This window comes from Scyliorhinus torazame, chromosome 3 (genome assembly GCF_047496885.1).
Source record: "Scyliorhinus torazame isolate Kashiwa2021f chromosome 3, sScyTor2.1, whole genome shotgun sequence".
Lineage (NCBI taxonomy): Eukaryota > Metazoa > Chordata > Chondrichthyes > Carcharhiniformes > Scyliorhinidae > Scyliorhinus > Scyliorhinus torazame.
In genome coordinates this window covers 9,973,307-9,996,128 of record NC_092709.1, presented here as the reverse complement: position 1 = coordinate 9,996,128, position 22,822 = coordinate 9,973,307, and the positions used below count along the sequence as shown (strand labels likewise).

General features: G+C 47.0%; 1 protein-coding gene across 1 annotated transcript in view; it reads right to left on the bottom strand.

Annotated features, from left to right (window-relative positions):
* The window catches only part of LOC140408295 (eukaryotic translation initiation factor 4E-like), a 51,224-nt gene that overhangs the window by 5,798 nt on the left and 22,604 nt on the right, over nt 1-22,822 (bottom strand). The window contains exons 3-4 of the mRNA XM_072495286.1: nt 19,177-19,272; nt 8,832-8,895 (exon numbers count right to left, since the gene is read on the bottom strand). Coding sequence (XP_072351387.1) covers nt 8,832-8,895; nt 19,177-19,272 — 160 coding nt within the window. The remainder of the gene's footprint in view (nt 1-8,831; nt 8,896-19,176; nt 19,273-22,822) is intronic.

Sequence of the window (22,822 nt, the reverse complement as noted above, 5' to 3'; positions counted from 1 at the left end):
CCAGGATAAGCACAGGTTACAGGACGAACCTGGAAAATTCAGGATGTTTTGTCACCCTGGTATGTCATTTCTAGCAAGCGTAAATGAGTCACATTATGAACTTGCCCGATTGCAACTTTAGAACAATGCCACACAATCGCAGAATCACATCTAACAGCACATTTTCTTTTGTATTTTGCAAACGTGGGTTGATGGAGTATGGCCTGTACGCTGTCTATTACAAACTCAAGGAACATGCTTTTTGATTCTATCAGCCAATCGCAGGGACAAACAGCCCATAAATGCATCATTGCCATTTGTCTCAACTACTCCATGTGGTAACTAGTTCCTTCATCTTTTAATTCGGAGGCCCTTTGGTTTGCAAACTGTAATATTTCTAGAATTGATATTTGGGGCCTGATTTTAACACTAAGTGAATCAGGCCTCAAGGGTTGACATAAAACATTCTGTTGCCCATATACAGAGTCATTCTGTGTCTTTGGAGAGACAGCATTCACATTGTACAAGAAACATGTCTATGATGGGGAAATTTAGGTTATTATGGATCATTTTCTCTTTCTTTTAGAGTATCAGCTAAATAGTATTTAGATGTGTCTTCGTTCTACTGTATAACATTTTATTTGGAAGTTAATCTAAACAATTTCATCTTAAATGTAATACTCATTTTAAAAAAAAAATAATTTTAAAGCAAATTTTCACAAAATATCAACAACAAAATACAGAAGGAAAAGAACCCCCCCGCCCCCCCATACATAAATAATAAATTAACAGCCTTCATTCAACACAAAAGGCCAAAATACACACCCACTCAAGAAAAACGAACCAGCCCCCCCACCCCACATTGCCGCCGCTGACCACCTTCTAACGCTCTGCCAGGAAGTCTAGGAACGGTTGCCACCGCCTGAAGAACCCTTGTACCGATCCCCTTAAGGCGAATTTCACCCTCTCCAATTTAAAAAACCCCGCCATATCGCTGATCCAGGATTCCATGCATGGGGGCCTCGCATCCTTCCACTGAAGAAGAATCCTTCGCCGGGCTACCAGGGACGCAAAGGCCAAAATACCGGCCTCTTTCGCCTCCTGCACTCCCGGCTCCTCTGCCACCCCAAATATTGCGAGCCCCCAGCCCGGCCTGACCCTGGAACCTACCACCCTCGACACCGTCCTCGCTACACCCTTCCAAAAGTCCTCCAGCGCTGGGCAAGCCCAAAACATATGGGTGTGATTTGCTGGGCTCCCTGAGCACCTAACACACCTGTCCTCGCACCCAAAGAACCGGCTTATCCGTGCCCCGGTCATGTGAGTCCTATGCAGCACCTTAAAATTGTATGAGGCTGAGCCTCGTGCAAGAGGAGGAAAAGTTCACCCTCCCCAGGGCATCCGCCCACATCCTCTCGCCAATCTCCTCACCCAACTCCTCCTCCCACCTACCGTTTAGTTCCTCCACCGAGGCCTCCTCCTCCTCCTGCATCACCTGATACGTTGCAGAGATCTTTCCCTCTCCAATCCACACCCCCGACAGCACCCTGTCCTGGTCCCCCATGGCGGCAACAGTGGGAACTCCACCACCTGCCGCCGAACAAACGCCCTTACCTGCATATATCTGAAGGTGTTCCCCGGGGAGAGCCCAAACCTCTCCTCCAGCTCACCCAGGCTTGCGAACTTCCCGTCCACAAACAGGTTCCCTATCCTTCTAATACCTATCCTGTGCCAGCTCAGAAACCCTCCGTCCATCCTCCCCTGGACGGGTGGTTCACCCGAATCGGGGACCACACCGAGGCCCCCACCTCCCCCCTGTGACGTCTCCATTGCCCCCACATTTTGAGGATAGCCGCCACCACCGGGCTCGTGGTATACCTCGTTGGAGGAAGCGGCAGCGGCACCGTCACCAGCGCCTCCAGGCTCGTGCCCACACAGGACGCCATCTCCAACCTCTTCCATGCCGCCTCATCCCCCTCCATCGCCACATTGGCGGCCCAATAATACCCACAGAGGTTAGGCAGCGCCAACCTCTTCCACCCCCCCTCCCCCCCATCCCTGCACCGCTCCAGAAACACCCTTCTCACCCTTGGGGTCTTCTGCGCCCACACAAACCCCATGACGCTCCTGTTAACCCACCTGAAGAAGGCCCTAGGGATCAGGATGGGGAGGCATTGGAACAGGAACAAAAACCTCGGGAGCACCGTCATTTTAACTGACTGCACTCTACCCGCCAGGGAGTGGCAGCACGTCCCACCTCTTAAACTCCTCCTCCATCTGCTCCACCAGCCTCGTGAAGTTAAGCTTATGTAGGGCCCCCAAGCTCCTAGCCACCTGGACCCCCAGGTACCTGAAACTCCTCTCCGCTCTTTTTAGCGGGAGCTCACCAATCCCCCTCTCCTGGTCCCCCGGGTGCACTACCAACAACTCGCTCTTCCCCACATTAAGCTTGTATCCGGAGAATTCTCCAAACTCCCCAAGGATCCTCATAACCTCCGGCATTCCCCCCACCAGGTCCGCCACATATAGCAGCAAATCATCCGCATTGAGCGACACCCGATGCTCCTCCCCACCCCGCACCAGCCCCCTCCAGTTTCTCGACTCCCTCAACGCCATGGCCAGGGGTTCAATCGCCAGTGCAAAGAGCAGGGTGGACAGGGGACACCCCTGCCTCGTCCCCCAGTATAGCAGGAAATACTCTGACCTCCTTCTGTTCGTGGCCAACCTCGCCACCGGGGCGTCATACAGCAGCCTCACCCACCTGACAAAGTCCCTCCGAACCCGAACCTTTTCAACACCTCCCACAGGTACCCCCATTCCACACTCTCAAAGGCCTTCTCCGCATCCATCGCCGCCACCCCTTCCATCGCCGGCATCATTATAACATTCGAGAGCCTCCGTACACTAGTGTTCAACTGCCTCCCTTTTACGAACCCCGTCTGATCCTTCGTGTAAGGGCAGCAAGGTAGCATTGTGGATAGCACAATTGCTTCACAGCTCCAGGGTCCCAGGTTCGATTCCGGCTAGGGTCACTGTCTGTGCGGAGTCTGCACTTCCTCCCCGTGTGTGCGTGGGTTTCCTCCGGGTGCTCCGGTTTCCTCCCACAGTCCAAAGATGTGCGGGTTAGGTGGATTGGCCATGATAAATTGCCCTTAGTGTCCAAATTTTCCCTTAGTGTTGGGTGGGGTTACTGGGTTATGGGGATAGGGTGGAGGCGTTGACCTTGGGTAGGGTGCTCTTTCCAAGAACCAGTGCAGGCTCGATGAGCCGAATGGCCTCCTTCTGCACTGTAAATTCTATGATAATCTATGATGACCTGCGGCACACGGTCCTCTATCCTCATGGCCAAAATCTTTGCCAGCAACTTTGCATCTACATTTAGGAGTGAGATCGGCCTATATGACCCACAATGTAGAGGATCCTTGTCCCGCTTCAGGATCAGGGAAATCAGCGCTCTAGACATCGTCGGGGGCAGAGCCCCTCCTTCTCTTGCCCAGAAGGTCCACATACTTCTTGTAAAATTCAACCGGGTCAACCCATCCGGCCCCGGTGCCTTCCCCACCTGCATGTTCCCTATCCCTTTGACCAACTCCTCCAACCCAACCAGCGCCCCCAACCCCGCCACCTGCCCCTCCTCCACCCTCGGAAACCTCAGCCGGTCCAGGAAGCGACCCCTCCCTCCCTCTTCCAGTGGGGGCTCAGACCGGTACAGTTCCTCATAGAAGTCCCTGAAGACCCCATTGATACCCACCGCACCGTGTTTCCTCCTCCATCCCCAACTCCCCCGATCTCCCTAGATGCCTCCCGCCTACGAAGCCGGCTCGCCTTTACTCCGTATTCATATACCGCTCCCTGCGCCTTCCTCCACTGCGCCTCCGCCTTCCTGGTGGTCAACAAATCAAACTCAACCTCGAGGCTACGCCGCTCCCTAAGCAATCCCTCCTCCGGGGCCTCTGCTTACCTCCTATCAACCCTCACCATCTCCCCCACCAACCTCTCCCTCTCTCTCCTCTCCCCCCTCGCCTTGTGCGCCCTAATGGAGATCAGCTCTCCCCTGACCACTGCCTTCAGTGCCTCCCAGATCACCTCTACTTGCACCTCCCCATTGTCATTAGCCTCCAGGTACCTCTCTATACACTTCCAGACCCGCCCGCTCACCTCCTCGTCCGCCAGCAACCCCACCTCAAGGTGCCACAGCGGTCCCCCAACTCGAGGTCCACCCAGAGCGGAGCATGATCAGAAATGGCTATCGCCGAGTACTCCGTATCCTCCACCCTCGGAATCAGTGCCCTGCTCTTGACAAAAAAGTCAATCCGGGAGTAGGCCTTGTGGACATGGGAGAAGAATGAAAATTCCCTGGCCCCCGGCCTCGCAAACCTCCACGGGTCCATCCCTCCCTTTCACGAACCCAGTCTGATCCTCGTGTATGACCTGCGGCACACACTGTCCTCTATCCTCATGGCCAAAATCTTTGCCAGCAACTTTGAACCCCCTCAGCACCTTGGCCGCCGCCCGTCCTAGACCTAGAGCGATCCAATGCCGGGTCCAGCACAGTGTTGAAATCTCCCCCCCTATGATCAGGCCCCCCCGTCTCCAGGACCGTAATCCGGCCCAGCATACGCCGTATGAACTCCGCATCGTCCCAATTCGGGGCATAAACATTGACCAACACCACTCGCTCCCCGTGCAGCTTGCCACTTACCATCACATACCTACCGCCACTGTCTGCCACAATGCTCGACGCCTCGAACGACACTCTCTTCCCCACCAAGATCGCCACCCCCTGATTTTTTGCATCCACGCCCGAATGAAACACCTGCCTTACCCACCCCTTTCCAAACCTTACCAGTTCCACCACCCTCGGGTGCGTCTCCTGGAGCATGACCACATAGGCCTTTAGCCCCTTCAGGTGCGCGAACACCCGGGCCCGCTTGACCGGCCCATTCAGTCCCCTTACATTCCAGGTTATCAGCCGGATCGGGGGCTACTCACCCCCTTCCCCCGCCGACTAGCCATAGCCCTTCCTAGGCCAGCCATGTGCCCTCGCCCCCCGCCCGGCCCGTTCCCCACAGCGGCAGACCCCCGCCCCGACCTCCTCCACCAACTCCAGCTCCCCCTTAGCCATTCCAGCATCAAACCCCCCCCACACCAAAGCTGCATTGCTCCCCCATTGCATTCCCGTAAATCAGCTGACTCCTGCTGACCCCCCCCCCCCCCCCCCCAAAGTGTGGAACTTCCCCTCCCCCCGCCCCCTTGTCCACCAGCGGGATCACATCCATTCCACTCCCAGCGCGGGAGAAAAAGCCCGCACTTGCCAGCTCCGGCCCCGTCCCTTCAGCCCTAAACGCGGGAAAAAGCCTGCGCTTTCCACTCGCCCATCCCCGCCTCCCCTGGCGCAGCTCCCTTTCCAGGCCCGGTCCCACTAGCCCCAGCTCAGGCCTCCCCCCCGCGGGGCCCCATCTCCCCTACCGACCATCAACCCCCCCCCCCACCCAACGAACCTAAATCAAAACAATGCCCAATCAACCCCCAAAAAACGAAGAACCCCCCCCTCAAAACATAACCCAACAATCCCCAACCATCCCCGCCCCTTAGTCTGAGTCCAGTTGTTCAGCCTGAACAATGGCCCACGCATCCTCTGGAGACTTGAAATAATGGTGTTGATCCTTATAGGTGACCCACAGACGCGCCGGCTGCAGCATATCGAACTTCACCCCTTTCCTGTGCAGCACTGCCTTCGCCCGGTTGTAACCGGCCCTCTTCTTCGCCACCTCCGCGCGCCAATCTTGGTGGATCCGGACCTCCGTGTTCTCCCACCTGCTGCTTCGCTCCTTCTTGGCCCACCTTAACACACACTCTTGATCAGCAAACCGGTGGAACCGCACCAGCTCGCTGGGCTTGGGCCTCCTCGCCAGCACTCGGTGGGCCCCCTCCAGCTCCAATGGCCCCTGAAAGGGTCCCGCTCCCATCATGCGAATTCAGCATGGTCACCACGTCCCGCTCCCATCAGCGAATTCAGCATGGTCACCACGTAGGCCCCCACGTCCGATCCCTCCGGGAGACCCAGGATCCGCAGGTTTTTCCGCCTCGATCGGTTCGCCATCTCCTCGAACCTCGCCTGCCATTTCTCGCGGAGAGCCTCGTGCGCCTCCACCCTCACCGCCAGGCCCAGGTTCTCGTCCTCATTCTCAGAGACCTTCTGCCGGACCTCCTGGATCACCGCCCCTTGGGCCGCCTGGGTCTCCAGCAGCTTATCGATTGAAGCCTTCATTGGCTCCATCAGCTCTGCTTTCAGTTCCTTAAAACAGTGCTGGAGAAGCTCCTGCTGCTCCTGCGCCCACGCTGCCCGGTCTCTGCCCGCCGCCATCTTGGTCCTCCTCCCTCGCACCTTTCTTTGCTCCAATGACACTTTTTTTTTTTTTTTTTTTTTTTTTTTTTTAAAAATCGCCCCACTCCTGGTCCAATCCATGCACTATCGGGGGAATGTTGCTGTTCGCCTTCCCACACCGGGAAACGTCGAACAAGCGGCGTTACGGGCCCTAAAAAGAGCCCAAAAGTCCGTTTTTAGCGTGAGCTGCCGAACGTGCGACTTAGCTCCGCATAGCCGCAACCGGAAGTCACTTTAATGTAATACTCAAAGAGTATCTTCACTGCCTGGTGGAGAAGACAGGAGAACATACTACATGATCTCTGCTGCAATATCCCATGGTTAAGGGGCATTTGTTACTGCTGTGGTTCAATATCCCATTCACTGAATATACAAGACACTGTCTGCTTATAGAAGCTGCCTCTTTGGAAGCCTGGACCATAACAGATGGATATGCATTACCTAATGCTGAATCTGAAGAATCACATGATCAAAAAAAGTATGTAGTGTTGATTTTCATTTCTATAATCACCAACTAGCAACTTTCAACAGCAGTTTCGATATCAGAATGTTGGGTGGAATGCATTCCAGCACAAATAGACTCTTACTCACATCTAGTATTTGATTGGAATTCAAATCTCTCCCCACTTCACCCCAAAATAAACAGTAACAGGTCCATATAGGAATAATAATAATCTTTATTGTCGCAAGCAGGCTTACATTAACATTGCAATGAAGTTACTGTGAAAATCCCTGAGTCGCCACATTTCGGCGCCTGTTTGGGTACACAGAGGGAGAATTCAGAATGTCCAATTCACCTAACAAGCACATCTTTCGGGACTTGTGGGAGGAAACCGGAGCACCCGGAGGAAACCCATGCAGACACAGGGAGAAGGTGCAGACTCCGCACAGTGACCCAAGCCAGGATTTAATTACTGAATGTTTAGGGAAGGTATTGCCACAAAATAGGAGATAGTGCAGGTGAAGTGTAGGTGAAGAAGAGGCTTTACATGGGGCCGTTTGACTCGAAGTTGGTGGAAACTACATTGATTACATAGTCAACAACTTTGAAAAACACATTTTGGCAATAGACTGGGTTTTTTCCGGGTGTTCCGGTTTCCTCCCTCTGTCCAAAGATGTGCCGTTTAGGTGGATTGGCTGTACTAAAATTGCCCCATACTGTCCAAAGATGCGCAGGTTAGGTGGGGCTGCGGGGAGTGGCCCTGGGTAGGACTCTCTTTCAGAGTGTTGGTGCAGACTCGATGGGCCGAATGGCCCCCTTCTGCACTGTAGGGATTCCATGGAAGCTTAAAAAAAATGTTTTTTTAAATTTAGAGTACCCAATTCATTTTTTCGAATTAAGGGGCAAATTTAGCATGGCCAATCCACCTACACTGCACATCTTTGGGCAAACACGGAGAGAATGTGCAAACTCCACATGGACAGTGACAGAGCGAGGATCGGGATTCTATGGAACTTAACATGGAAACTTTAAAGCTGTCTATGAAGTGTGATTATTCAATATTTAAAAATCAACTATGTATCAACAAGACCAGGGATGTACTTCTGAGGTTGTATAAAGCTCTGGTCAGATCCCATTTGGTATATTGTGAGCAGTTTTGGGCCCCGTATCTAAGGAAGGACATGCTGGCCTTGGAAAGGGTCCAGAGGAGGTTCATAAGAATGATCCCTGGAATGAAGAGCTTGTCGTATGAGGAACGGTTGAGGACTCTGGGTCTGTACTTGTTGGGAGGTGATAGGGGACATTATTGAAACTTAGAAGATACTGCGAGGCCTGGATAAGAGTGACGTGGAGAGGATGTTTCCACTTGTAGGAAAAACTAGAACCAGAGGACACCATCTCAGACTAAAAGGACGATCCTTTAAAACAAAGATGAGGAATTTCTTCAGCCAGAGTGGTGAATCTGTGGAACTCTTTGCCGCAGAAGGCTGTGCAGGCCAAATCACTGAGTGTGTTTAAGACAGAGATAGATAGGGTCTTGATTACTATGGGGATAAGGGGTTATGGGGAGAAGGCAGGAGAATGGGGATGAGAAAATATCAGCCATGATTGAGTGGCGGAGCAGATCCGATGAGCCGAGTGGCCTAATTCTGCTCCTATGTCTTATGGTTTAATCTTCTTTTACAGTTATTAGTGCATTGAGGGGCAGCACGGTGGCGCAGTGCGTTAGCACTGCGGCCTCACGGCGCTAAGGTCCCAGGTTCGAACCCGGCTCTGGGTCACTGTCCGCGTGGAGTTTGCACATTCTCCCAGTGTTTGCGTGGGATTCACCCCACAATCCAAAATTGTGCAAGCTAGGTGGATTGGCCACGCTAAATTGTCCCTTAATTGGAAAAAATTAATTGGGTACACAAATTTTTTTTTTTTAAATTAGTGCATTGAGTGTTTAATGTTGTAACTGGAAAATGTTGTAACTGGAAAAATGGAATTTCAATGTTTTTAAGAGGATGAACATCTACTTACCTTGAAGAGAGAGTAATCGCAGCCTGATATTAAATTACTACAGAGTTGGATATGATTGTAAAGGCTGTGAGATGGAAAAGAGAAAACAATAATTAGACAGAATACAGAATATAAAATGCTGCACAGTGTTGGCCCAAGATCAACATATAGGGATAGAAACTTTCCCCATTGCATGTTACATACTTACATGTGCTGAACTTTATTGATTTGAACTGTGTGCACGTGCGCAACTCTTCAAGTACAAACTCCCCATCACCCCTCAAAGATTAAACATCCACATGTTCGTACATATTTATTGATATAGTCTTGACAAAACCAGGTCATTCTCTGCTCTTTTTACTGAACATTATATTTCTCATCTTAAGCAAATTCTCCCTCTGACAGATCTTTGTGCAAACCAAGGAAGAATCACAGGAACAATTTCCTTTTGTGAATTTTGTGTGATTGTTGTTTTAACCTCTTCATGGATGACATCAGAACCTTCTCCAGTACCTCTGCAGGATTTTCCCTATCAATGCCATTTTTTTGGGATGCAGTAACGGTACCACGGAAATATGGGCAAATTAAAGCCACCAAACAGAATTTCAACGTTTGTGATGTTTGAAAAGGAACTGGAAGGGGGTTCTTCCCATGTTGGAGTTAAACTGCCACAGGTAAAAAATCTCAGAGGTTAGGAATCATACATACGAAGCATTCAAATGAGTTTCACTTCTTCTACAATGCATGAAAGTAATTTTCGATCTTGCATTTATTTGACAGAAGACCAAACAAGGCGCAAGGCAACAGAGAACATCTTGTGCAAATCAGAAAACAGCTCCAAAACTCAAGTAAGCAAAACTAATGTGTCAAGAAGGGCCTCTTGAAAGAAGTTCATCATTTACATAGAATGATCATAACCATAGTCATATACCATATAATTTTGTATTCTCTCTCTTCCGATTTCCATATGAATAGTACTGTACACCAAAACAGTGGCACTCTGGGGACCTATATTTTCGGCCACCTCAAAACAGTGACATCAAAGCACTTATAATGAACTGCCAAGTCAACAATGCACAGCAACAGGAAATACACAGCAAGTCAGCATCTGAAAGAGAGAAGACAGGTTAATGTTTTGGATATAGCTTTTTTGTAGAATATATTGTGAATGATGAGGCTTACATCCGAAAAGTTAGCCTACTGTTACTCGCTACAAATGCTGACTGACCTTGGCATATCAAGTATTTTCGGTGTTTATTGAAGAAAACCTATATTTGCAGCTTATTCGCTCAAGACATGGCAAACTGGAAACTGGATCATCTTCCTGCCTTGTGAATTTCCTCGAGGAGTCTTGCCCTGTGGTGGTCAGTATACAGTAGGAATGGCTACCAATAATGAAAACTCCAGATATGTAAAGGTGCATTAAATCCAGAGTTTTCTAATTGTCCATCCACTAAAGAGGGCCTCTTTAAGGTAATCAAGAATGTTCAGCAGAGGGCAGCACAGTGGCAGAGAGCGTTAGCACTGCGGAGGTCACAGGTTCGATCCCGTCTCTGGGTCACTGTCCGTGTGGAGTTTGCACACTCCCAGTGTTTGCGTGGGTCTCACCCCCACAACCCAAAGATGTGCAGGGTAGATGAATTGGCCATGCGAAACTGCCCCTTAATTGGAAAAAAAATGAATTGGGTATTCTAAATTTAAAAAAAAAGAATGTTCAGCAAGCTTTTGGTGAAAGTTGAGTTTCTTAGATTGTTACTCGAGGGCAGCACGGCGGCACAGCGTTAGCACTGCTGCCTACAGCGCCGAGGGCCCGGGTTCGATCCGGCCCTGGGTCACTGTCTGAGTGGAGTTTGCACATTCTTCCCGTGTCTTCATGGGTTTCACTCCCACAACCCAAAGATGTGCAGGTTAGGTGGATTGGCCACGCTAAATTGCCCCGTAATTGGAAAAAATATAATAATTGGGTACTCTAATATATATATATATATATATATATATATATCTTTTTTTAATTGTTACTCAATAACCCATAAAACTCATTCTGCGAAGGTGAATGATACAGCCTATGAATTCAAAGTCTTTGGGATGTGGGGCAAAACCCACGCAAACACGGGGAGAATGTGCAAACTCTACATGGACAGTGACCCAGAGCCGGGATCGAACCTGGGACCTCGGCGCCATGAGGCAGCAATGCTTACCACTGCGCCACCGTGCTGCCCTATGGACTGCATTCATCTCCAATGGGTCATAGTTTAGAGTCAAATAATTACTTCCATGCTAGAAGAGTACTCAATTCATTTTATCCAAGAGGTAATTTAGTGTGGCCAATCCACCTACCCTGCACATCTTTGGGTTGTGGGGGAAAAACCCACACAAACACTGGGAGAATGTGCCAACTCCACATGGACAGTAACCCAGAGCGGGGATCGAATCTGGGGCCTCGGTGCCGTGAGGCAACAGTGCTAACCACTGCACCACCGTGTTGCCCTATACAAGTCTGCTTTTAATCATGCTTGAACAGCTTAGCATGACTCAGACCAATAACTGTTTAACTTGGACAGATCAAGGATGTCTGAAAAGGGCAGTCTTCCTGTATGTCATTTGACTCAACAAGCCACGGTAACCTATTTGAACTGGAAGATCCTCTGGTGTAATGTTGCGCTGACAATATGCCATAGAAAGCTCATGAAGTACTCGAGCAGTTCACAATCCTCACAAATAAGGTGGCTTTTACTATTTAAAATCAAGCAACTTCCCTCTGCATACTTAGGAGCTTGTAATGCTGTGGCACTTTTCAAAATTGTACCAGGGTTAACTACAGAAGGCCAACCAGCATAAAGTAAATGGAACATTCTACTTAAGTAGACTTCGCAGTTGTGTTGGCTTGGAGATTCGAGCAACCTGATGGGGTCCCTTACATATCAAACATCCAGATCAAAAATAAGACTAGCCTAACTTTTCTAATGAATCCTGCCCTATCAAGAGGCAAGACAGAGTGATTTACTGAACTATCTAAATTGTAATTTCTAGCAATAGCCTTTCATAAAGCCTCACCTTCAAAGGAAGCACTATCCAGATTAAAGTCTTTCACCCAATTTACGTAAGACTGTTTCTTGTTCAGTCATACTTCCCTTCAACACAGCAAAGTAAAGTGGAAGATAATATTTTGTCACTATGGCTTGACACACAAGACGAATGCTGGATATAATTAGAGACAATTAAAATAATAGTCTCAGAATTGGCATACCTGCATGCCAAAAAGTCAACGGGTCGATGAAGAACAAGTTGACTAATCTTCAAAGTGAAGGTGAGACTTATTAAATGTAAATAAACTGGAAGCTCAGAAGTCAATTGTCAAATCCTATTAATTTAAAGTTGTTTTCTACCAAAAAATACTTAAGTAAGGAACTTTGTGACAACTGGAAGATTTTAGGAATACTGGATTCCAAGTATAGGACAATTTAAGGTTTAAAAGCCTGGGGTTATGATGTGTTTGACTGCAGTGGTCATCTTTTTTAAAATAAAAACAATCCTGTTTTGCAAGGCCTGGGAGCTTTTCGGAGCCAGGCGGTGAAATTGACCAGAGGAATGTGTTTTGCAGTCTGGGCTAATGCCCCGTGGTTTGGATTTGGGTTTATTGCCACGTCTGCGTACAGTCCAGACAAATTGATTGGGGAAGTCCCTGGAGAATTAATTTGTTTTTCAGCTTGGGGAGATGATGTAATTGCTGAGTGGAGTGAAGAGATTCCGAGAGATATTTTGAGAAAGCTTTCAGAGGATTTGAAGTGTGATCGGTCTGACACGGAGTCCACAATTATCTCCCAGTAGGATAGTCCTAAAAAGAGTAATAATAGTTAAAGCAGAGCAGTCTTGTCTGACAAGAGGAGGCTGAAACAACCTGGTTCAAACAACTATTTTAAGACATTCACCCAGAATCTGCAAGGGTTCTGACAGGAGCCAAAACTCTGTTCTGCAAAGCAAGTATTACTCTGTGCCATGCGGATTTGAAGCTGGATTGAGAGATGTACATTTCTTTTCTTGTTGTTTAATGGGGAATTGAATAGGATTGTTTAAGGGGTAATGTATGTCATTCTTTTCGGTTGTAAAGTTTACAGTGTTTAATATTGTATTTATAATACAGTTTGGTTTTAAAAATGCCAAATCCCTATTCCTTCATGCAATCACTCCTGGAGCGAATCAGTCTTTCCACACAGTCGTACAAATAAACTAAAATATTGGGGTTTCGGTCCAGCATCTTAGCCACTGTTGGGGTCTGTCTGGGATCATAATAGTTTTGAATTCCGAGCAGAGCTGAGCAGAAAAAAACTAAAATCCTATATGGAGCATAAAAGGCTGCACTTTCCAATGTAGTTGTTACTACAATATGCAATGGGTGGCTCTGCCCAAGACAGGCAATAAGTGAACATACTGCTATGTTTACTGGCCTATGGTATTTAATGATATGAATACTACATTTTATTTCTTCTGTCATGAGATGTAGATGTCACTGCCAAGACCAGTTCCTCACCCCTAATTGCCCATGAACTGAATGGTGTACTAGTTCATTTCAGAGGGGCTGTTCAGAGTCAACCACATTGCTGTGCGTCTGGAGTTATATGTAGGTCAGATCAGGCAAGGATGGAAGATTTCTTCTCTGAAGGACATCAGTGTACCAGACAGATTTCTATACAATCGATGACAGTTGACATGGCTTTCAATTACCAATATTATTTGAATTTAAATTCCACCAGCTGCTGTGGTGTGATTTGAACCCATGTCCCCGGAGCGTTAACCTAGGCCTCTGGATTACTAGTCCAGTGACATTATCAATATCTCCCCTATCTACATGGTATTGGTGAAAAGGCTGGGGAACAAACCATGCTCCAGTCATTGATAGTATTTCGTCCATTTTATCAGTCCATTGCTTGTCACCTGGCAATGAACCATTCACATGCAGCCGTAAAGATCTGGAGCCAGGTTTCTGCATCCAAACGTTACTTGAATGACGAAAGATCGGCTGCATTAAGGACAGCCATTAAAAAAGATCCTGGCACTCAATGCAAGTCAGAATTCTGCTTTCAAGGTGTGAAGATTTCAACAGGAGCAATGCTGCAACCTACAGTCCTGGGTGGTGTCAGGGAAAACTGGCTCACGAGCTTCACAGGCTATTAAACTTCAAATCTGAACAATTTGTCTACATGTTCCCAACTAACCACAGGACTGCAAGAAGGAAAAATAGAAAAATCATTTATAGATAAATAAAAGTACTTTCTGGTTTGGTTAATTTCATACTGTTGAAGAAAGAGGGCGTAGCCATTTTCACAGCAGAACGGTTGAGACTTAGTGACAGTGACAACAGACATCAGAACAATTGATCTATGTCATTAAGGCAACTCTTACGCAGTTTGTCTCCCAAAAAAAGCTCTTCAATGTGAAGCAGCCACAGTACTGAGTACAAAATTTGAAGTGTAAAACTACTGGTCAAGTTGCAGTGCTGTCAAAAACATTGATGCCTGTGCATTTAAAGTTACATCTGTAAAATACCTTTTCATATTAATCTCAGTAAATTATGCACAAATGGACATTCTACTTGAATACTGAATTATGCAATTAAATCCTTTCAAATGAAAATCTGAAGCATTGGTGACATGCTGTGGAGTTTTCAGACAATTTGATAAGACATTTCAAATTCCACATACAAATCCGAACTGAATATGCAGTGCGACTTAATCAGCCTTCATACATATGCAACTTAAATACAAAAACAATGATTTTAACAGCAAGATACGAAAAATTATGAATTTCCTATTTAACTACCATTTTTATCATTTGTTCCAGGATCACTTTCTTAAATAGCTTTAAAAATCAGAATTGGCAGCTTAGAAATTTTTCCTGAAAATGTTGTTCAACAAATAAAATTAAATTCACTTTTGTATAACAGAAAATAACTGCCAAAGATCAGAAACTTCTAATAACAAAATAAAAGGTTAAAACTTAAGACCAAACGGGGGGCCCCAATTGGGCTGGTTGAAATGGTGGAGGGGCTGGAGGCGATGCAGTCGGGCAAGGCCCTGGGCCCGGACGGGTACCCAGTGGAGTCCTATAAAAGGTTCTCGGGAGTGCCGGGTCCATTGTTGATAAGGGCGTTTAATGAGGCTAGAAAGCGGGGGCTGCTCCCTGCCGACGATGTCACAGGCTCTGATTTCTCTCATCCTGAAGCGGGAAAAGGACCCAGAACAGTATGGGTCGTACAGGCCAATCTCCTGGCTAAATGTAGATGCCAAGATATTGGCCAAGATCCTGGCCTCGAGAATAGAGGACTGTGTGTCAGGGATGATAGGGGAGGACCAGGCGGAGTTTGTGACGGGGAGACATTTGGCAGCGAATATCAGAGGGCTATTAAATGTGATAATGATGCCCTCCGAGGGATGAGAGGTGGACGTCGCCATGGATGCGGAAAAGGCCTTTGATCGGGTGGAGTGGGAATACTTATGAGAGGCCCAGGGGCAGTTTGGGATTGGGCAGGGTTTTGTGAACTGGGTTGGGTAGCTGTACCAGGCACCGGTGGCGAGCGAACAGTGTGAGCTCAGACTATTTTAGGCTGCATCAGGGAATAAGGCAGGGATATTCACTCTTCCCACTGTTGTTTGCCGTGGCCACTGGCGATGGTGCTGAGAGCATCGAAGGACTGGCAGGGGATAGTACGGGGGAGGGGCGGAGCACAGGGTCTCGTTGTATGCAGACAACCTGCGGCACATTTTGGACCCGATTTTTGGAAGGGGGGGGGGGATTAGAGGGATTATGGGGATCCTAGAGGAATTTGGCCGGTTTTAGGGGTATAAATTGAACATGTAAAAAAGTGAGATCTTTCCGATCCAAGCATGGGGGCAGGAGAAGAGGCTGGGAGAGATGCCGTTCAAGGTGGTGGGTGAGAGCTTTCGGTATTTGGGAATCCAGGTAGCGTGGGAGTGGGAGCAACTGCACAAGCTGAATCTGGCTTGGTTGGTGGAGCAGACGAAGGTGGACTTTAGAAGGTGGGATGTGCTCCTGTTATCACTGGCGGGGACGGTGCAGACGGTGAAGATGACTGTTCGCCTGAGATTTTGTTCATATTTCAGTGTCTTCCTATTTTTATCCCCAAGGCTTTCTCCAAGAGGGTGAATATGGTGATTTCTGGGTTATGTGGAAGGGTAAAACCCCGCGGGTGAAGAAGGTGCTGCTGGAGCGGGGTCGAGGGGGGTGGGGCTGGCCCAACCGAACTTTATAAATTATTATTGGGCGGCGAACACAGCAGTGGTCAGGAAGTGGGTAGTGGTGGAAGGTCTGTGGGAGCGGGTGGAGGCAGCCTCATGTAGGGGCAATAGTTTAGGGGCAGTGTTAATGGCACCTCTGCCGTTCTCGCCGACCAGATACTCCACGAGCCCGGTAGTCGTGGCTGCCCTGAGAATGTGGGGACAGTGGAGGAAGCATATAGGGGTGGAGGGGGCGCGATGTAGGCACCAATTTGTGGCAACCACCGGTTTGCACCGGGGGAGATTTTGGGGGTGGCAGCGGGCTGGGAAAGAGCGGTTTGGGGATTTGTTTATAGATGGGGGATTCCCATGTTTGGAGGAATTGGAGGAGGAGTTTGAGCTGCCTGGTTGGAATGGGTTCCGCTACTTGCAGGCGAGGGACTTTGTGCGGAGGCAGGTTTTGACCATTCCACACCTGCCGTCCCAGGGGGTATAAGAGAAGGTAGTGTTGAAAACGGGAGTGGGGGAGGAGAAGGTATCGGAAATTTATAAAGAGTTTATAGATTGGGAGGGAGCCCTGATTGGGGAAGTGACGCGAAAGTGGGAGGAAGAACTTGGTAGGGAGTTGGAGGTCAGGTTATGGGAGGATGCCCTCAGGTGAGTCAACGAGTCCTTGTCGTGTGCCAGGCTTAGCCTGATACAATTCAAGGTGGTCCAAAGGCACACATGACTGGCCCGGATGAGCAGGTTCTTTGAAGGGTTGGAAGATAGGTGTGGGCAGTGTGCGGGTGGGCCCGCAAATAATGTCCATGTGTTTTGGGCCTGTCCGAGGTTTAGGGGATTTTGGCTGGGATATGCTGACGTCATGTCAAAGGTATTGAAGGTAAGGATGGTCCTGAGACCAGAAGTGCCGATTTTTGGCGCATCGGAAGACCCGGGGGTCCAGGGAGCGAGAGAAGCTGCTGTTTTGGCATTTGGCTCCCTGGTAGCCCAGAGATGGATCTTATTGGCATGGAGGGACTCGGAGCCCCTGAAATATGGATTATTAAATAATAATAATAACAATCTCTTATTGTCGGGGAGGCTGGTACGGAAATTGAGCCCTCGCTGTTGGCATTGTTCTGCATTACAAGCCAGCTGTTTAGCCCACTGTGCTAAACCAGCCCCTGGGTTAGCGACATGGCCGGGTTTCTCAGGCTTGAGAAGATCAAGTTCGCCCTGAGAGGATCGTGCCCGGAGGTGGCAGCCGTTTTTGATTTCTTTGTGGAAAATTAAGCTGTCGGCAGTAGGGAGGGTAAAAGAAAAGAGGGAGGCATAGGAGGTTGGATAAGGTGGGAAATAATTAGTGGGAAATTGGGATTGGGGAATTGTGTATGTAAGCCATGTTGGCTGGGTTTGGTTGCTGGTTGGTTTTTTTTCTTGAAAATTGTTAAAATTATAAATGTCTTAATAAAAACATTTTTTTTTAAATTTACGCCCAAAAGCTACTTTCATACAAAGCACAATTTTAGCAATCAAGACTTGAAATGCAAACTCTTTGTATCTGATATAATTTTTAAAAACTGACGTCACTTTCCAAATCCTCAAACTCAACCCAACTGTAGAGGATGACACCCTTGTAAGAGGGGGAGGCAAATCAGCAATTTTATGCTGCCCTGTACCTCTCAGAAGTTACACACAGTGGGCCAGTCAGCCCAATTTGTCTGGGCAGACATTTATCCTCCACAAGAGCCTTCACCCATCCCTCTTCATCTCACCCAACCACCGCATCCTTCTATTCCTTTCTCCTTCATTTGTTTATCCAGTTTCCCCTTAAATACATCCGTACTATTTGTTTTATTCCCTATTGGATTTGTCAATGACTATCTTATATTTATGGTCATTGGCTTTGATCTGCCCCCTAAGTAGAAGCTTCTTAACTCAGTGTGACCTTTTGAACCCTTTCATAATCTTAAAACCTTCAATCAGGTCACTTCTCAAGTCTTCTCGTTCCTAAAGGACTCCAACCTGTTCAGTCTTTTCTGTTAAGTATAACTGCTTAGTTGCGATATTTTTGCACTTTGTCTGCAGTGCTTCTACATCCCTTTTATATTGTGGAGATCAGAATTATGAATAGGCCACTCAGCTATGTTTAACTGAAGTTTAGTACATTTAACATTACTTTTTTAAAATTGTTTTTGCGTGATTCTCCAGAAATTAACCCAGTATTTGGTTTGCTCTTTTTAAAATTATCTTAATAACTTGTGTCACTACTTTCAGCAAATTGTGCTGTGGGACTCCTAGATCCCCTTCTTCTGCCACTCTATTTAGACTCTATTATTCAAGCAGTTTGTGCTCCTCTTATTCTTCTGATCAAAATACAATAAATTCATACATTTCTACATTGAAATTCATCTTCCAATTGCATGGTCATTTTACAAGTTTATTAATTTTGTACCTTCCTCAGTATTTACCATAACTAATTTGGGGTGATCCACAAATTTTGAAATTGTACTTCTGTTTCTCAAGTTAAAATTGTTAATGTGAACAGTGCCAGTCTAAGTAAGAATTCAGAATCCATAGTCTGTTTTCTGTTCTGTGGCCATCTTGTTGTCCACTCTACGAGCCATTGTAGACCCATAAGTCCATATGCTCTGTGCTTGGGCACAAGCTCACTATGAGGTAAAATGCCGTTTTCCTTACAATTTCACTCACATCTCTTATGTAGCTATAGGGTTTCACTAATGGTGAGATTCTTCTTTCTTTATTGAATTATATATTTTCCCAAATGCTACTGATCATCATTTAAAATATTTCTCACCGCTGTTCTCTCTCGGTCAAAATTTTTCCTATTCACCTTTCCTAGTTCCATTCGCAGCATTTCAAAATTAGCTCGTTTTCCCCAACCTTTAACTCTGGTCTTTGTTTAGCACAGGCCTTTCCAAAATAATTTTTTTAACCACATAATTTTATGAAAGCTTCTAGCTTTCCCCTAGCTTATCCCCCTGTTGCACATCATTAATAAAAATTCAAAAAATCTCTTTAGTTTCTTAGTCAAGTGAGGTGACGTTATGGGGAAAACTAGAGGGGAGGAGTTTCCTGCTCACCTAGCAGAAAAGATACTTCTCGGTTTACAATTTCATATTCTTACTTACGCCCAAAAATCTTCCACTGTGTCAAATTTGGATATCAGGCGCAGATTTGCTTGCCAAGTTTTATTTTTGTCATTTTTGAAGAACCAAAGTGCCCATCTATAAGAGAAATTGCATATGTTTAATATTGCTGAAAAATAAGACACATCAAAACTATACACTTAATAATAAAAAGTACACAAATGTTACAGAGCAGTTCTTGAAAACTCTCAAAAACTCTAAACAATGTTATGGGGTGGGGTGGGAGAAGGTGGAGAATGATCCTCAGTGCAGTAAAAGATATGAGCCTTTATTTCAAAGATGTAGGCTAAATTCTATTTCAGAGTATTGGAAATGAAGACTATGGCGGCATGGTGGTTAGCACTGCTGCCTCACGGGCACCAAGGACCCGGGTTTGATCCCGGCCCCGGATCACTGTCCGTGTGGAGTTTGCACATTCACGTGTCTGCATGGCTCTCACCCCCACAACCCAAAGATGTGCAAGGTAGGTGGAGTGGCCACGCTAAATTGCCTCTTAAATGGGGAGAAAAAATAATTGGGTACTCCAAATTTTAAATAGGAAATGAAGACAATTTTGCCTGTCGGCTGAAACATTCCTTCATTCCAGCTCAAACTCCTTCCTAATGGAAAATCTAACAGTAATAATGTCATGCCTTAAAAATGGGTACAGTAAGACATACTCTTCTGAAGTTAGGGCTAGGGGTATGTTGCTGTGATAGAACATTTAACTAAAGTGAAAAATATTCTATATGATACAACCAACCTCCTTTTACCTTAGAAAACAAAAATCACAAAAAAGGCAAAAATCCTGCAAGCAAATAATGTTATGGAGGAAAAAAGATAAAGGAACAGAGAAAATAATAATACCTCCTTGTTCCACTTATCCTTGATAGTTTGGAAAGCAATTTATTTCAAACTTGACAGCAGTTAGAACTTTCCACTCCAGGATAAGACACATTTTCAGCACTTTCAACATGCATTTTATTTCAGGTAAAGTTGATCAACATTTGAAAAATGCAAATATCAAAAAAACAAGTGCACCGAAGGGCTTTCGTGAATAAATTGAGATTCTGTAAATCACAATTAAAGTTGTCTACCACAACAACACTGCAAATTCTGGAGTTGATAATACTGCATTTACATACCATCTTATCACTTCCTCAAGATGTCTAAACAACCAATGGATTGATTTTAAATTCACTGTTACTGTTAAGTAATGAGTTAAGAAACATTGCAATTAGTTGTCTCATTTATGTTAAGTGTCCATTCATTGACACTGATATGTAAAGGGGCTTCAGGTGGGCTGTCAGGTGATGGATGGTTAGAGTTTTGTGCAAAGGCTGTTGGAATGAAATAAATGTGTGTTTGTGAAAAAGGAACAGAACTTTAGACTCTTCATATCACAGCAACTAAAACGTCTAACACTTGGTAGCAGAGGATGGTTGATGTGTAAATGTGAGGGTTGAAAGATGCAACTTTTCCAGATCAAACCAAGGAGTGAGTGAGAAAAAAAAAAAAGGGATATACGGCTGAACCGAGGATAAAGATGGCTGGATATGACTATCCTCCCTTATTTTCTGAAAGGGAATCGTACGACCAATGGAGAAGTGCAGCAGTTACGTGGACTAAGGTAACTGCTTTTGGGAAAGAGAAAACAAGGTATGGCATTGGCTCTTTCTCTACCATATGGCAGTAAAATCCGAAACAAAGTGCTTTCTGAGCTGGAATTGGAAGAGTTAGACTCAGAAGAAGGTCTGGAGACTTTATTACATTATATGGATTAGATTTATAAGAAAGAGGACTTGTTAAGTGCGTATAAAGCACCGTCGGATTTTGATAAGTTCCGGAAAATGGAGGATATCTCCATGGAAGACTATATAATGGAATTTGGCAGACTATATAAAAGGCTGCAGAAACACAATCTGGAATTTCCAGTCTGTGTTGGCCTTTAAATTTCTTGACTGTGCGAGAGTGAGCAACATGGATAGGCTCCTGGTTTTGACAGGAGTTCAGTTTACTGATAAGGATACCTTATTCGAACAGATGACAAAAGCTTTGCAAGTTTCTGGGGAAACATTCGATTCCGATAGCTCTGATGACCCAAATAGGTCAGCCTGCAATAAGGCAGAATATGGAAGATACACTACTAACAGGATGGCAAAATCGTATGGCTACGAACAGGGCTCAAGACTATAGAAGGAGACCGAGACAAGGAAATTATGAAGACAGAAACCCAGTTAGAACCTACAATTGGAAGATGAACCCCAGAAATGCACGGGGGCATGATCGATGTTACTCTCAATACTATTATGCTTTCAACTGTCCAATTCGTTATGATAGAGAGTTTGCTACGATAATCATGGCGGGAATAGAGAAGCAGGAAGGAAGGGGTGTCACACGGTGCGAGCCGAGGTCACGGGGGGGGAAGCAGAGGTCGGCCAGAGTTTGCTGACTTCTGGGAGCAACATGGGGGGAGTAATTACGCTAGCGGGGGATCTAGCGGGGGGGGTGGGAGGGGGGAATTACTGGGTTGCTGCTGCTGGGGAGAGGGGGGAGCTGGTATGGGAGGGGATGGGCGGGGGGGGCACCGCCTGGGGGAGATACAGCTGCGTGGGAACCGGGTGAGGAGCTGGAAAAAGGGGATGGCTAATCGACAAGGGGGAGGGTTAGGAAGCCCCCCAACCCGGCTGATCACGTGGAACGTGAGAGGGCTGAACGGGCCGATAAAGAGGGCATGGGTACTCGCACACCTTAAGAAACTTAAGGCAGATGTGGTTATGTTACAGGAAACGCACCTGAAACTGATAGACCAGGTTAGGCTACGCAAAGGATGGGTGGGGCAGGTGTTCCATTCGGGGCTAGATGCGAAAAACAGGGGGGTGGCTATATTAGTGTGGAAGCGGGTAATGTTCGAGGCAAAGACTAGAGTGGCGGATAACGGGGGCAGATACGTGATGGTGAGTGGCAAACTACAGGGGGAGACGGTGGTTTTGGTAAACGTATATGCCCCGAACTGGGATGATGCCAATTTTATGAGGCGGATGCTAGGACGCATTCCGGACCTAGAGATGGGAAAGCTGATAATGGGGGGAGATTTTAATACGGTGTTGGAACCAGGGCTGGATAGGTCGAAGTCCAGGACTGGAAGGAGGCCAGCAGCAGCCAAGGTACTTAAAGATTTTATGGAGCAGATGGGAGGTGTAGACCCGTGGAGATTTAGCAGACCTAGGAGTAAGGAGTTCTCGTTTTTCTCCTATGTCCATAAAGTCTACTCGCGAATAGACTTTTTTGTGCTGGGAAGGGAGTTGATCCCGAAGGTGAGGGGAACGGAGTATACGGCTATAGCCATTTCGGATCACGCTCCACACTGGGTAGACTTGGAGATAGGGGAGGAAACAGGAGGGCGCCCACCCTGGAGAATGGACATGGGACTAATGGCAGATGAGGGGGTGTGTCTAAGGGTGAGGGGGTGCATTGAAAAGTACTTGGAACTCAATGATAATGGGGAGGTCCAGGTGGGAGTGGTCTGGGAGGCGTTGAAGGCGGTGGTTAGAGGGGAGCTGATATCAATAAGGGCACATAAAGGGAAGCAGGAGAGTAAGGAACGGGAGCGGTTGCTGCAAGAACTTTTGAGGGTGGACAGACAATA